General features: G+C 41.7%; 1 protein-coding gene across 3 annotated transcripts in view; it reads right to left on the bottom strand.

Moving 5' to 3' along the window:
- Positions 1 to 9,591: 9,591 nt before the first annotated feature.
- Positions 9,592 to 15,191, bottom strand: part of CLOCK (clock circadian regulator) — a 142,346-nt gene continuing 136,746 nt past the window's right edge. For all 3 annotated transcript variants that reach the window (XM_030563075.1, XM_030563074.1, XM_030563073.1), the window contains one exon: positions 9,592 to 15,027. In XM_030563075.1, coding sequence (XP_030418935.1) covers positions 14,848 to 15,027 — 180 coding nt within the window. In that variant the 3' untranslated portion in view covers positions 9,592 to 14,847. The remainder of the gene's footprint in view (positions 15,028 to 15,191) is intronic.

Consider the following 15,191-nt stretch of genomic DNA (forward strand, 5'->3'; position numbering starts at 1 on the left):
GTATGGGCCGGTACCTGTACCGACCCATACCCAGCCCACATTAAAATGCTGCTGTGGCAGTGCTTTAATGTCACTGCCCCCCCCCCAATCTCCCCCCCCCCCCCAATCGATGGCCCTGCTGGTAGGGTCTGTACCAGCAGGGCTGCTGAGAGGGGAGGCAAAAGGGGCAGGAACATTAAAGCACTGCCATGGCAGCGCTTTAACGTTTCTGTGTCCTCCCTCCCCCCATAGGCGCCCTGCAGTGCTTTAATGTCCCTGCCCTGTTGGGCCCCCCTCTGCAGCCTCTGACGGGCGGGGGCAAAGGGAGCAGTTGCCCTGGGGACGGCGATTTAAAAGGGCCCAGGGCTGTGGACGCTGCTGCCACTAGCGCAGCATCAGCGTCCGGAGCCCCAGGCGGCGCAGACCAGGTGGCCTGAAAGGGCTGGTTAGGGGATGCTGACCTCCCAGCCCCATCCCTTCTGGAGGCCCCCAACCTGTACCAGTAAGTGGCCTAACTTACTGTCACCCCTGCCTAGGACAAATATAAATACTGAGTCTGACAAAGTGAAGACCTGAATAGTTGTAGGCTTGAAGTGTGACTTTCACAAACACTTGAACTTGAAACTTCTTGGGGCAGGCAAAACTTGACCAAAAAAGCAATTGTCTAAATGCCCTCGGATTATAGTATGTTATTTACCAAATGAACTGTACCTTTAACTGTAGTAATAGCCTTCCCACCCAGCACTACATTCTTACTCAAAGATGTTCCTTCAAATAACCCCTAACAACAAAAACCTAAATGCACCCCTCTGAAGTGCCTCTTAGAAAGATTAGTTGAACAACAAACTGCACGTATACTAAAGTAAATGTTAAAGTGGGTTACGCAACATCAAGCTTTCCAGAAAAATGAACCTGGGCATATTTTATTTGGATTAAGTTGCCTTCTAAGGTTTCTGAACATCTGTGTAAAGTTATGAAAATAAAGTGAATCAAACGACTGTCTTTCAGCCTCCCATTCTCAATTCCCTACTAATTGCACTAGAGTTTCCAGATCAAGACCTATTGCTACTTCAGAAGGGTTCTAGTTGTGACTTCAGCATCACAGATGGGGAATCTGAATAGCTGGTGGCTCTTTAAATTTAAAGTCCTGAGGCTGCCCACAACTGAGTCCCAGTGTGACTTTCAACTAAGTATTTCCTCGCCTACATGCGCACCAGGGTCTAGTAACAGTCCCACAGCTATGACCTGACCATACCTAGAGCTTGGGCCCCTGCACAAAAAGACAGCTGAGCTACCATTGGGGGAATTGTCAGTAATTTAGAGGAGTTAAGAGCTTGAAGCCAGCTCTCCCACAGCTAAAGTGAGTGCCCTACCTCATGGGCCGTTGCCTATAAGGGAGCGTATCTCATTTTTCCAGCTAATTGCAGGAGAAGAATGTGCATGGCTGAAAAGCCAGAGCAGCAGGTGACATTTCCCTTTGGGCCCTCAGTGAAGTGCCTAGGGGTGCAACTTCCATTAAACTAAGTGCCTAAATACCTTTGAGGAGCTAGGCCTGCCCCTTTGCTCTGCATTTTGCTCCTGTTTAGCTGGCTGGCTTCTGAGAATCCCTTTCGTAGGGCTTGCCTTCATGTACAGTGCTATAGCTGTACCAGTGTTGCTGTAGTGAAGACACTTCTCCTGTCAGTGTAGTTAGCTACTGCCTCTAGGGAGGTGGATTGTGTCCATGGGAGAAGCTCTGCCACGAATGTAGTGCTGCCTACAGTGGGGGTTAGGTTGGTATGACTCTGTCACTGGGGTGTGAATTTTTGCCACCCATTGAGCAATGTAGTTATACTGATGTAATTCTGTAGTATAGAGCTGGCTTCATACAATGGAGGGTGAGCCTGAGTGCCTAAATTAGGGCTGAGAACCTTTGGGCAGCAAGCTACTTATGAGTTGGGTGACTTTAGTGTACTCTACACTAAGGACTAGTGGCAGTGGCTCAGTTGGAGCTAATTCACAATGGGAGAGGACCACCCACCCAGTCTCATCTACAGCGCTACCCATACCACCAGCTGTGACCTTTTTTCCTGTATTTCATAACTGCACCAAACTCTTAAGCCTCAGTGCAAAACCCGAAATGAAGACCTGAGGTAAGGGAGGGAGTATTTTAAGCTATGTGTAAAGCAGACAGTCACATTTCAAAAAATGCCCAGGTTAAATTATCTTTTCGGTTTTCAGCCCCAGCTGCTGTCCAGTGTGTGACATGCAGAACAGGGGTAAAAGCAGCCATGTGCTGTGGAATTGAAGCTTAGCACTGCATGGACCCTTTTCCATGGTGGAAAACATTCTGATACAGTGAGGAACAAGAACTGGAGGGAGCTGATGCAAGTGTAACGTCTATGCTTTCATTTGCCCTGTAAAGCTAGGTCTATGTACTGTGCTGGGACTGTGCAGCAGGTGAAATATGCAAAAGGAATGCAAGGGTGGAATACCTTCCCCCCGTTAGAGAGACGAAGTGGATGAGACAAGCTTTCAATCTACAACAGAAGTGGTTACAATCTCACCTGCGTTCTCTAATATAGTGAGGCCCATACAGCTATACAACTGCATTTCCCAAAACTGTCATTTTACAGCTGTTCAAACTGCATAACACTACAACTCTTAGGGAGTAGCTTACCTGTAGTATAAAACTGAGCCACTGTTGATGTGGCAGTATGTGGTTCATCTGACCCGGATAGTGGAACAGTGCTGCAGTGTGGAGGCACAGAACACACTTTGGGCTAGATTCATAAAGGGACTTCAGACATTAAAGCTATGTCAAAACACCTATGAAAAAATACTGGGATATAAGCCTTGATGAGGTGCATATATGGCTGGGAAGAAATAGGATTCATAAAAGCCTGCTGAGCAGGGAGATACTGGAGCTGGCCATGGTGTAACCCACAGGCTGCCTAGGTGTTGTGTTCTGTCCCCTCGAGATCACTTAGAGCTTAAGGTCTCTGCTCTACAGTCCTAGCTAAACAGCCATATGGCTTTTAGCTCATGCACTAAGGTCAAGAGGTCCATTTCAATCCCAACCACCGAAGACCAGGGTCTGGGGGGTGTTACAGTGGCAGTGATGAGAGGTGTGTGTCCTACAACCAACCCCTCTTCTGCAGTCCAGACTGGAAGGAGGCACCTATCTCTGCTTGCAACCCTGAGCCAGGCACTTAAGCCATTTCTTGTAAGACCCACCAGAGTCAGAACAGGTGGCAGTGGCTGGGTCTCACCCGTTTCTAACCCAGCCTCTTGGAGACCCACCTGCACTGGGGATAAATAATTAGAAAGTCACTGAGTTAGGGAAAAATGAATGAGTGGCTCAGGTGGTGGGTATGGCACTCAAGTGGGAGGTCCAGATCTAGACCTACTGCTCCAGCAACTATCTATACACTCTGGGAATAGTTTTTACTTCCATCCTGAAACCTCTGCTGAACGGTCCCATGGGATATGAGCCACTAGCTCAGCAGTTCTCAAACTGAGGGTCATGATGGCAAAGTGGACAACAACCCCATTTTAATCAGGACTGGTGTTAGATTGGTTGGGGCCCAGGGACAAAGCTGAAGCCTCAGTGCCCTGGGTGGCGGGGCTCAGGCTTCAGCTTCAGCCCTGGGTGGCGGGGCTAAGGTAACAGATGGTGAGGCTCAGGCTTTGGTCCTGCTTCCTGGGGCTGTGCGGTAATTTTAGTGGTCAGAAGGAGGTTGCGGTGCAATGAAGTTTGAGAACTGAGTTTTGCCCTTCTCCATGCTTGACTGAGGCTACAGTGAAGACTCTGGCACTTTATTAGGAAGGGTATGTAGAATCTGTATGGTAAAAGAGTCAGTTCATAACACATATTGGTTGCTACTGCCCCCCACTGTTTATGAACACAATAATATTTCTAATTGATGTGTTTACTCCCTGAGCTGTTTTCTTTTACAATTGTGGCTTTTAAACATCTAATAAACTCTTCTTAAATTCACAGTTTTCATTTTCATCTTTCTGCCCAATTGCTTCCTCCCACTAATTGTGCATATAGTTTTCCTCAGCTCTGTTGCAGCACCAAGGATCTACATTACTGGTTGGAATTGTCCTCCCTGCCCCTAGGGCATTGGTCACCAACCCATTGATCCTAGGGACTCCCCGCCACCCCCAGAAACAGCCAGCATGCCCCTGTGGGAAGATTTGGGTGGGGAGGAGGGGCCTAGGTGTCTACACCCTGCTCCTGACTGCAAGCACTGCCCCCACAGCTCCCATTTGCCACGAACAGGGAGCTGTGGACAATGGGAGCTGTGTGGCAGTGCCACGTGCCCTTCGCCTCCAGGTCCACGAGCAGCATGGCCACATAGTGCGCTACTGGCTGGCGGGGTGGGGGGGTATGGGGGTGTGTGGCTCAGCTCATGATGGGGAGAAGGTGTCGATGTGCCTGAGTGGGACAGGTACAGGCACGAAGCCTACATTAGCCCCACTGCTCTGCTAACGAGAAGCTGCCGGAGGTGGGGGGTGCGCTAACCTCCAGCCCTGACCACCCCCAGAGGCAGCATCCCATACCCCCTCCTGCACCCCAATACTCTGCCCCAGGCTCAACCTGCAGCCCCTGCCCAGAGCCCCCCTCCTGAAAAAAACCCCTGCCCCAGCCCGGTTAAAGTGAGTGACAGACTAGGGGGAGGAGGAGGTCTCAGGGAAGGAGTAGGGTAGCTCCTAGGTTGCCCTTAAATTCAAGAAGTGCTCTTGGGTGTAGAAAGGTTGCAGATCACTGGGGAACCACCACTTACAGTGATTAATTCATCTTTATCCACTATTAGGTCCAAACGTTACCTGTCATTGGCTGCAGTATCTTGTGTTATAAACTTGTGTATACTTTTTAGAAACTCATATTTTACTGTCTGCCTCCCAACTGAAGCCCCCACACCACAATTTTTCTTTCCATACAATTCAGCCAAGTACAACTCTTCTGATTCTCTGACTCTCCTGGGTTAGCACATTGGTCTCTGGGCCTTTAAGAGCCTGCAGTTCTGAGTGATTAATAAATATAAATCAGCTAATGGTGTCTCCCTTCCCCACACCTGTCACCTACTTTCTCCTTCCTAATTGGTTATAACTCCTGCTTTTAACATTGCAATCACACAAATCACCACAGCAGGTTTCAGTAATGGCAGTTGTATTCCTCCTTATCCAAAAGTGTCCAGTTCCTCTTATGACCCAGGCTCCTAGTATTGGGTAATAAGAAATGGAATATCTTATTGAAAACAAGAGCCTCCGAAGCCTGAGCTCTCAGGGTGACCTGTGCCTTCCATCTGCCCCTCCATGGTTACCACGCCCCCTCCCCCCCTCAAATTAGCCAGTTTCCAGCTAACCTTTTGATCTGTTTCCCTAATGATTAAAGCTACAATTTAATCACAGGTATTTTTAGTAAATGGACAGGTCACAGGCAAGAAAGAAAATATCACAGCCTGTGACTTGTCCATGACATTTACTAAAAATACCCATGATTGAATCTTGGGAGGCGGCAGGGAGAGTAGCCTACAGCACCAGCTGCGGGGGTGTGGGTGGGAGCCCCAAGGCCAGCTGCTCCTGAGGCCTCCTGGCCCTGCTGCCAGGAGCTGTCGAGCTGTGGCAGCTCCCACCACCACCAGGACTGGTGATCCCCAGGGCCAGGTGCCCGGGACTGCCAGAGGCTGGCTGCAGGGCTGCCTGAGTGGCTGGCTGCAGAGCCGCTCCAGCAGCGGCCAGTGTGGAATCAGTGACTTCTGCAACCTCGGTGACAAACACAGAGCCCTACTACTGATTAACATGTAAAGGTTGCATTGAGCCTTTCCAGTGACCTTAAATAGCTCTTCTGTAGAAAGCCTGATTAACACTGATGGTCCCTATGAGTGGCTGTAATATACATTAAGTTGTGTTCTGGCTTTGGCAACTGACATCTAAAGCATTTCTGGAAAGAGCAAATGATGTTTTCTTTTACTTGTTCTAGCCTTGTCCCACTGCTTGCCATATTTTTTCCTGGCTCCCAACTGATGCTTGTACTATAAAAGCAGCAAAGAATCCTGTGGCACCTTATAGACTAACTGACGTTTTGGAGCATGAGCTCTCGTGGGTGAATACCCACTTCGTCAGATGCATGCATCTGACGAAGTGGGTATTCACCCACGAGAGCTCATGCTCCAAAACGTCAGTTAGTCTATAAGGTGCCACAGGATTCTTTGCTGCTTTTACAGATCCAGACTAACACGGCTACCCCTCTGATGCTTGTACTATATGAATACATAGTCCTAAATTTGAGTTCTGTAGTCCTCTACCCTCATTGAACTGATATTGTAAGCAGTTATCTGGAGAAGGCCCATGGGTCTTGCAGATAAATGCTACTTTAGGAACATAATCAATGATAGATTTCTGTGTAACATGGTTAATAGGATCTCCTCCTTGTTTCATGGGAAGGAAACAGATGTAGATGTTGGGGCCAAGTGAATGTAAACAAATGTGAAGCTGCATCACTGATTAAGCAGCTCACTTAATAGCCAATTTGTCCATAAAACTATAGTGCAATGCTGAGGTGGTGAACAATGTATTCAGGCTTCAGTGCAGGCAAAAACCAAGCTGAAATGTAAGTCACATGGAAAAAAACGTGAGGTATGTTTTATTTCCAAGCTTTAATAATGGAAGCAAAAAAAGGCAGCCAAGGGGGTAGTGGCTACTGCTTGGCTCTGTTGGGATGAAATGTAATTCTGGAGACGTCAGTTATAGTATTTCAAATGGGAAAAAGAACACAGTATTTGTACAAGTTTGCTTATCTTTTTAAAGCTGTACAAAGATCAGCATAATTAAAGATAACTTGGTAAAACAAAATTCTTTGTCTCATTTAATTTTTCTATATGTTAAAGAATACTAAGGGGAGATTAAGCTAACACCAGACTTTTAAACATCAGGTTTGCTATGTTGCCAGTACAAAGTTTTCAATAGAAACTGGGCAAAAACAAAGTACAAGTACAATCTTCAACACTAATAAAACACAGTATCAGGAGAGCAATGTGAATGTGTTGGATACATTCCAGAAAAATCCTGCTAATGGGCTTACAAAGTTGTGAAGCATGACTACTTAATGACATTTAGATGTAAATTGTGTGGTCAAGAGTCAGTGTTGACTACACAGGTTAGAATGGTGTGTTATACAAGCTGAATTGTCCTCCAATTATACCTGAAAACCAGCCAGTATCAACCTCAGATAGGGTGACCAGATAGCAAGTGTGAAAAATCGGGACAGGGCGTGGAGGGTAATAGAAGCCTATATAAGAAAAAGATCCAAAAATTGGGACAGCCCCTGTAAAATCAGGACATCTGGTGACCCTAACCTCACAGTCTATTCCTAAATGCAGCTCATACTAGACTTTGCAGGCCTGGATTCTGGATCATGTCAGTAATCAATCCAGCTGAAGCCCCTTCTGTCAAAGTTCCAGTATAGTCCCATCCTGCAGACCTTGTTCATGAGTTGCCCCGCTGACATCACATGAGTAAAGGTGCAAGACTGGATCTTTGTGGCTTGGGCCATTCACTCTACGCACGTTAATACAGGGTCTCATCCTAACCAAAATCTCAGTTCATGTTCTGGGAAATTAAATAATGAAATTAAATCTGTTCAGTGCTGTCATTCACATTCTTGGCATCTATGGCCCCCAAGTCTCACAAGCTAAAGTCACTATTTGGTCTACACAAAGGGCAGGTCGACTCTATGGGGTTAAGTCGACCTAAATTACACAACTCAGCTATGTAAATAAAGTAGCTGGAGTCAACGTAGCTTAGGTCGACTTATTGTGGGATCTACATCGCGCTAGGTTGATGGGAGAAACTCTCCCATCAACTTACCTTAGGCTTCTAATTCCAGTGCAGTACCGAAGTTGACGGGATAGCGATCTGTGGTCGATTTAGCGGGTTTTCATTAGACATGCTAAATTGACCCCCGGTGGATGATCGCCACAGTGTAGATCCATGGTAAGTGTAGACATACCCTAATACCAGAATAGTTCCATCAGTGGTGAATTACAGCTATGAAGTTGGCTAGTGTAGGCAGCATTTGCAACACCAGCAGTGTTCTTGGGGAAGGAAAAACAGCTTTTTATTCACTCACATGTCACCTATCTGTACTTAGCATGTACCATAGTTTTTTTTAGTTTCTTCTAGTTGACTAGGATGATTTCCCCCCAAATTAACTATGAATGATCCAATTCATTTCAAGAGCCAAGCAGTAGTGACAGTAATGGAAAGGACAGTGCATCCCTAGCTCTGTACAGCACACTAGTAAGAGTGAAAAATTATTCATTCATGTTTCAACTACTACTCCATGTCAACAATAGGAAATTTACAAAAATTAAACATTTATATTTTCCACTAGCCCTTTGAGGCAGAAAAAAGTGCTGAGTTAACTAGACTTTCCATTTTTAATCTTTACAAATATTCAACAGTTACGGTCTTGTCTAAATAAGGTGCTGGTTCCCAAACTTGCACAACAGTGAAATGTAATTGAACAACACTGCTTCAGTTATACCAGCAGTTTGAATTACAGCTCTTCTGGGTGATAAGTATATGGGAAAATACACTGATATTTCCTAAGTTCTGTTTTAAGAAAACTGATTGTATTTTTATAAAAAGACACCACCATCTGGTGCAGATTTGTTTTTTGTATGGCTAATTCTACATTAACTTCACACAAATAGATTCAGTGCACTCATTGCCAGCAATGGGATTGCACCAGTACAATCTCACTCCTAACATGAAAAGATCAACATTCTGACAATGAAGTGATGTCATAGTTTGTCCAGAAATTAAAAACAAAAACAAACCTTTTGGCACATTTGTCACATTCCCATTATCTTGAGTTACAGAGAACACTTTTAGATCCGATTCCACATTCCAGGGTAACTCCACCAACGCCAACCAGAAGTCAATGGAGTTATTTCAGTATGAGAACAGGATCTGGCCCAGTCTGTTTAGTTAAACCACCACATTGGGTTATACGCTGCCCCAGTGCTGCATACAGAACTCCTATTTACGTCACCATGCAGATGTAAGGAAGGCATGAAATCTTTACACTTCATTATTAAAACATTTTAGTGCAAAGAGTACATGTTCAAACAAGACTGTCTTGATCAGTGTCAAGATAATAATGAAGACACATAAATGAGGTCAAATTCTGCCTTCTGTTACACCTACACATCATGAGGAATACACAGATATATCCAAGGGTATAATCTGAACAGGTAATACTACTCTTTGAAAGCATTAGATTATTTTAACTAAAACAGAGACTACCATCTGTCTTATATCCCTTACACAAGGGTTGAAAACAACACAAGATATAAGAAATACGGACATCTCTGTAATCTTCAGGACAGGCCATCATTTTATGAAGCGATACAGAAAGTAGGCAAGAAAAAGTGCAATATACATTTTAAATATAGCCCTACCCTCATTTGCCATATCACTGTTCTTTGTTGGGGTATGGAAGAAAGGAAGTGCCGTTGGTATATTTGTTCAAATGTTAAAAGATCTTTAACTATGGAACCCTGTAGGGTATAAAAGTGAAATTAGAAAAGTTACCAGAACCTTAGAAGCTACAAGAAGTAGAATTTCAAATGAGTTACATTTATTCAATTAAAAAAATGGACAGTTAGTAATGGTCACATGAACACCAGGAAACTGTATCTACATTTCCTGACGTCAGTATCAGTGGCACTAGTTTTCTACATATACAAATCTAATGCCAGTTAGAAAGTACAAAACCAAACCAAAACCCAAGACACTGTGAATTCAACACTGCTTAAAAACTCAACATTCAATCCAATTGATATATTTTAAAATAAATAGTTTTACCTTATTTAAAAAACTCAACTGCTTCCAAAGCAGTTACTTCTTTAAGACCATTCCCAAAAGTCTTTCATAAATAGTCACTCATTTTGATTGTCTGTTAGAGCAGCACCTGTCAGTCTTGAGAGCTGGGATCTCCATATCAGGCAATACAGTATTTTGTTCATACACAGTGTTTTGTTTTCCCTCTTTATTTGTAGTTACAGTTTAGCATACCATGCTGGCCAAACCCATGCAGATGACAAAGCATGAAGCAAACAGAGCTTGTAAATTACTTGTTTATTAAAGAAAAAAACAAGGAATGTAGTGTTAAAATCAGGATATTAAAAAAAAGGTCTAATGGACAACCAGATTTAATTTAAAAATCTCTCTCGAAGTTTATCTCATTTACTATGAGCCACTCAACATCAAATATATTGCATACAAAATTCTTTATCCCAATTAGTTTCAAATAGTTTTTAACTTTTTCCACTGGGGACGAGTAAAAAAAGAAGATTCGGTTCTATGCTGGTCTTTTTCTCCCGTTTAGCCAAAAATAATAATTTCCCCAGCCCTTCTCAATGAGTATCTTGTTTCAAGAATGACTTCAAAGGGAGACACGAATCTAACATGCATGTGCTGACATCGCATGATGCCATGACATTTAAAATGCACTCAGAACTACATCTGGTTTTATCTCTAAGAATACTAGTTATTCTAGAATTGGGGACTGCAACAGTCTACTAAAGGCCACATCTGTAAACCCTCTACACATATTTTAATGCAAATTATAATCCCAAGGGCCGTTTAGAATTACTGAACAGGCCAATAACCCTCCTGATCATTTCTGTCTCACAGGCAATTGTGCAACTTTAAAAGAAATCTCTACAAGAAGCTAGTATTTATGCAGATTTAGCCTTTCCCAAGGCCATATTAAAACAAAATCAACCAATTTTAGATGCCTTTTTAATCTCACATTTAGAGCCTCAAAGGATCACCACATTTAGAAACATTTTCCAGAAATGCCTCTTTTTGACAGTTTTCTACATTCGGATTCCGTTGGGCCACTTTTGAACCGTTCCATTGCCTAAAATAATTAACTGTTTTCCAAATAGTTCTTTTCAGTAAAGTGCTTATCATTATTCCAAAACCCGTTTTTTAAACTGCGCTACTTGAGTCTGGCGAGGGTTTCTCCTTTTCCCATGAAAAATTGCCAGCATGGGCAATGAGAACTAAGGACCCTATTCAGCACAGTATGTCAGCATTCACTTAAATTGGACTAACTTATATGCTTCAAGTTAGGCATACTGCTGAACGGGGGCCTATCTGTTGTAAGGATATTGGAACATTAACTTTGATGTTGGTTGGCAGCAGGCATAATGCCTACAAAGATGGTGATACACTGGAGCCACAGCACCAGGAGGTAAACGTTTAAATAAAATGGAAGGCATATGGAGAGTTCTTACTATAATCTTTTCATATTTATATACAAATATAACATATATTAAATATAATATAAAAATAGCTATATTTCTTTTCCCTCTGAAATTCTGAGGCTTTTCTTTGAGTTCTCACCCAACTCAGGCAAACTTACTAATTTTCTCATCAAAACTCTATTAAGAAAATACAGCATGATATTTTACTTAACTGTATGTCACCAAGGCATTTATCCATAATACAATATTTTCTCCTTCTTAGCCAACTTCCTCACTCCTGTCAGAGTCATTCTGTAACATTAAACATCATAGCATTCGCTGCTGTGATATCTATTGGGAGGTCACAAACAACAGGTCTGCCACACAAGCGAATAAGCTGGGCAGAAGCAGCAGGCTGATTAGAAGAGAGAGAGACTGGGGCCCAATTTTCTTCCCACAGAAGTCAATGGAGTTTTGCAACTGACTTTAATAGGAGCAGAAGTGAGCAACTTGTTTGAACACAAAGCCTTTAATAGTCAGTGAAGGAGAAGCAGAGCATCTACACCAATTAGAGTCAGTGAAATACTGTGTGCTTTTTCTGTTCTTTTTTTAAACATTTGCCGGAATTGTGGCAGAAGCTTTTCAAATGTATGTAATCATTTTCCAGTCTCTTAGAATTCCCCTTCTCTTTATCAGCTAGCAGGTAAAGTGTAGCTTCATTTTTGGATGACTTTCCCCTCTGAGCTTATGGAAGGCTTCTTGATCAAAAGGCAGGTTTTTTCCTCTTAGTCCTCTTCCAATATCTATGTTTATATAAAAACCTCCCATACCTAAGTTAGGCTGTCTTTTTATTGTCTGACCTACAACAGCACACCACAATATTTTTTTGGTTGATAGAAAGGGTTTGAATGAAGCTTATATATAAAACTCTCTCAGCTGTCTGCTGGTTATGCTCTGCATTTACTGTAGCTGCAACTGCTACAGTTTATTGGCTGGTTTTACCACCACACTATATTTCTAAGAGTAATATTAAAGCTCTCCCAATTTTCTTTAGTGCTATTTTATTATTGTAGTTAGGTTAAAACCTTTATCTAACAGGTCTATTTCCCACTAATAGTCTTTATGGAATGGACCTCTGGTCAATGCAGCTTAAATTTTGGATACAGGTGGAATGGTATGGCAGGATTAGCAAGGCAATTTGGAAAAAAAAAAGTCAATGGAGTTTTGCTTTTCTAAAACTTAAAAAAAATATGTTTCTGACAATTCTACTGGTTCAGGGAATGACAGAAATGCCTTTAAAGAGCACAGAGATGGAAAATTTCCTGGATTTGTTTAATTTGTATCTGTTCCTACCCCTTGTTGCAAGAGACTTCCTGGAGCAGTTCTCTTTGGTTCTTTACTTCTTATGCCCTCTTCCCTTTACCACTGTGATTCTCCCAGGATCCACTGTTGACCTGTTGCTTTGTGGCTTGGAGGTAAGGGGCTAATCTAATGAGGAGATGACAGTGGGAAAGGTCAAGGCTCATTTTAGGAAGAAGCCTCAAAAGGTAACTGCATCTAGTGTTCACTAACTTAGCACTACCTTTCCGTCAGCGCTGGTCACCCAATAATACAATCAAACTGTTCCTAACATTTAATATTCCATCACAATTTGGTTACATTCATATAGCTCCTCCCTAATACTCTAACTTAATTCAGCTTCTTGACTAAAAACTTTTCCTCCTCAGTGCTAATTTTAATTAATTTTCTTTTTTAACTACCAAGTCTATCTTGGTATTAGCTCATTTTGCTCTGCAGATGTGATTTGTATGAAGTAGTACCATAGAAATCTACTGAACATTTAAAAATAGGAAATCATTTCTGTTGGAACTTTTTATTATCTTTATAAAGTGAGGTTGCCTTCTGAAGTCTTAGTTTAGTGGTATCCCTTTTAAGTCAATACTCAGAGTGTTAAACATGCAGTCTTAATCCCCTCTTTATTTTTTCATTAAATTCCAATCAATAAAGTAAAATTGGATCTGAGCTGACTAAGAAGTGTCAGATTAATTCCCCCCTCCCCCCAAAAATGACTAATTTCTGTTTTGGAGCGCTACTCCTTACTCTCTGAACACTTTACAGGTAAATCATTAGATACATGTAAATATTAGATACCTGTTTCCATTTTAGTGTTTGAGGGGGGAAGCACTCCTTTAAAAAATGCTCATGATCTCAACTCAGACGATTGTTAAAATATTTGTTATATGAACACAAGCAAGATATAGCTCTGAAGTAGAAACACATTTTGTTGAGATTGTACTAAGACTTCAAAATTGTGAAATTGTAATAGATTCAAGACAACATTATTCAAGATGTTCAATGTTATCACCTGAATTAAAATCAAGGCACTATGGGTTTCTTCTTTTTTTGTTTTAAAATGACCCTGAATCAGTTCTGACTAAAGAAAGATCTAATTTTTAAAGGAGAATAAAAAGATTCCAACATATTTTAAAAGGTTACAATTCTCACCACAGAGAAGGTGGTTAAAAAGTGCCTAAAATGTTATTAAGTGTAAATATATTGTTGTGCAAATTACTCCTATAACTGACACATTCTTGAAAATTACTTTCATGTAGTTTTTTAAAAACCTTTTACATAAATATTTCCAACTATGATCTCAAAAGATAGCTTTGGGGAGTAAAATTCCAAATCATTCACAAAAAAGCAGTGCAAATTCCTATTTTTCAATCAAAAAACAATGAATAATTGTTAAATGGATGATATTTCTGAAATCTGAATGTCTTGAATCCTGATGCATGACCACCAGTTCAAACAGTTTTCATCAATAATTTAACTCCAAAAAATCCACTAACCAACACACTATACCTCACTGAACAAACTGTGACATCGCAGACAAAGCACAAACAAGAGACTTGTGCCCACATTAAGGGTGAAAATTATGATGCATCATGTTGTAAACAAAAGAGTAGAACAGAGGAAAATATTAGTTGGAGCATGGTGTGAGAATTTAGGGAAACATTCAAACCTACAAACAACAAGATTACATTTTCATGCATCATATAAAATATTTTTGCTCTCTCTCCTTTTATCCAGACATATACACATTATTTTACAACATCTGTACAATACAGAATCTGATTCCACACAACATTTTGAAAATATTTACTTGTCCCATAATCATCTGAAAAAAAAATTAAATGTCTTTTGGACTGTATTTGTAGAATTATTGTGAGCAACTGTGTGTCCATGGTCACATTTGACAAACTTACAGGACTGCTAAAGATACCAACATTTTTAGTACCCTTTTCAGTTCATTGAGGTTTGAGCCTTGATCTGGACAAGTTACTACGTGGTAGCACATCCTTCAGAACACAGATATTGGGACAACTAAAAGACTGTAAAAGTTGGCCATGTCCCTATTATCTTTTTGCTGTTTGTATCTAAGGTACCTCCACAACATTTTGTAGTAGTTTCTTCTGCAAACAGATTCCCAGAAGTTAGACGTGACCTCAATACTGTACTTTATAAAGCCTTTGGACTTCTACCTCTACTATCATCAGTGCAACTGTTTATGGAGCAGCTCCTCCCTGCTGTTTGCTTCTAGAAGAAGTGAATCCCTGTCCTACTGTGGCTGAACTTTGGAAGGATCAATCATGTTGTCAGTTCTATGTCGTGAGAGTTGCTGCTGCTGTTGAGATTGATGCTGCTGGTGGTGTGATTGAGTAAAAGTGCTTTGTTGTAGTGGGAAAGCAGCAGAGAGAATAAGCTGAGTTGATTGATTTCCATGAAGTAGCCTGGATGTCTAAGAAGAAATAAATAAAAGAGGATTATTGCCCCCACTATGAAAATGCAGGTCTGGTTACATTTTAAAACTCCCACATGAGCTTAAACATCAATAAGACCACGACTACTTTCACTTACAATTGCACAAAGTGAAGATTCATTCAGAATAAAATAGCCAACTAC

Source organism: Gopherus evgoodei, chromosome 5 (assembly GCF_007399415.2).
Source record: "Gopherus evgoodei ecotype Sinaloan lineage chromosome 5, rGopEvg1_v1.p, whole genome shotgun sequence".
Lineage (NCBI taxonomy): Eukaryota > Metazoa > Chordata > Testudines > Testudinidae > Gopherus > Gopherus evgoodei.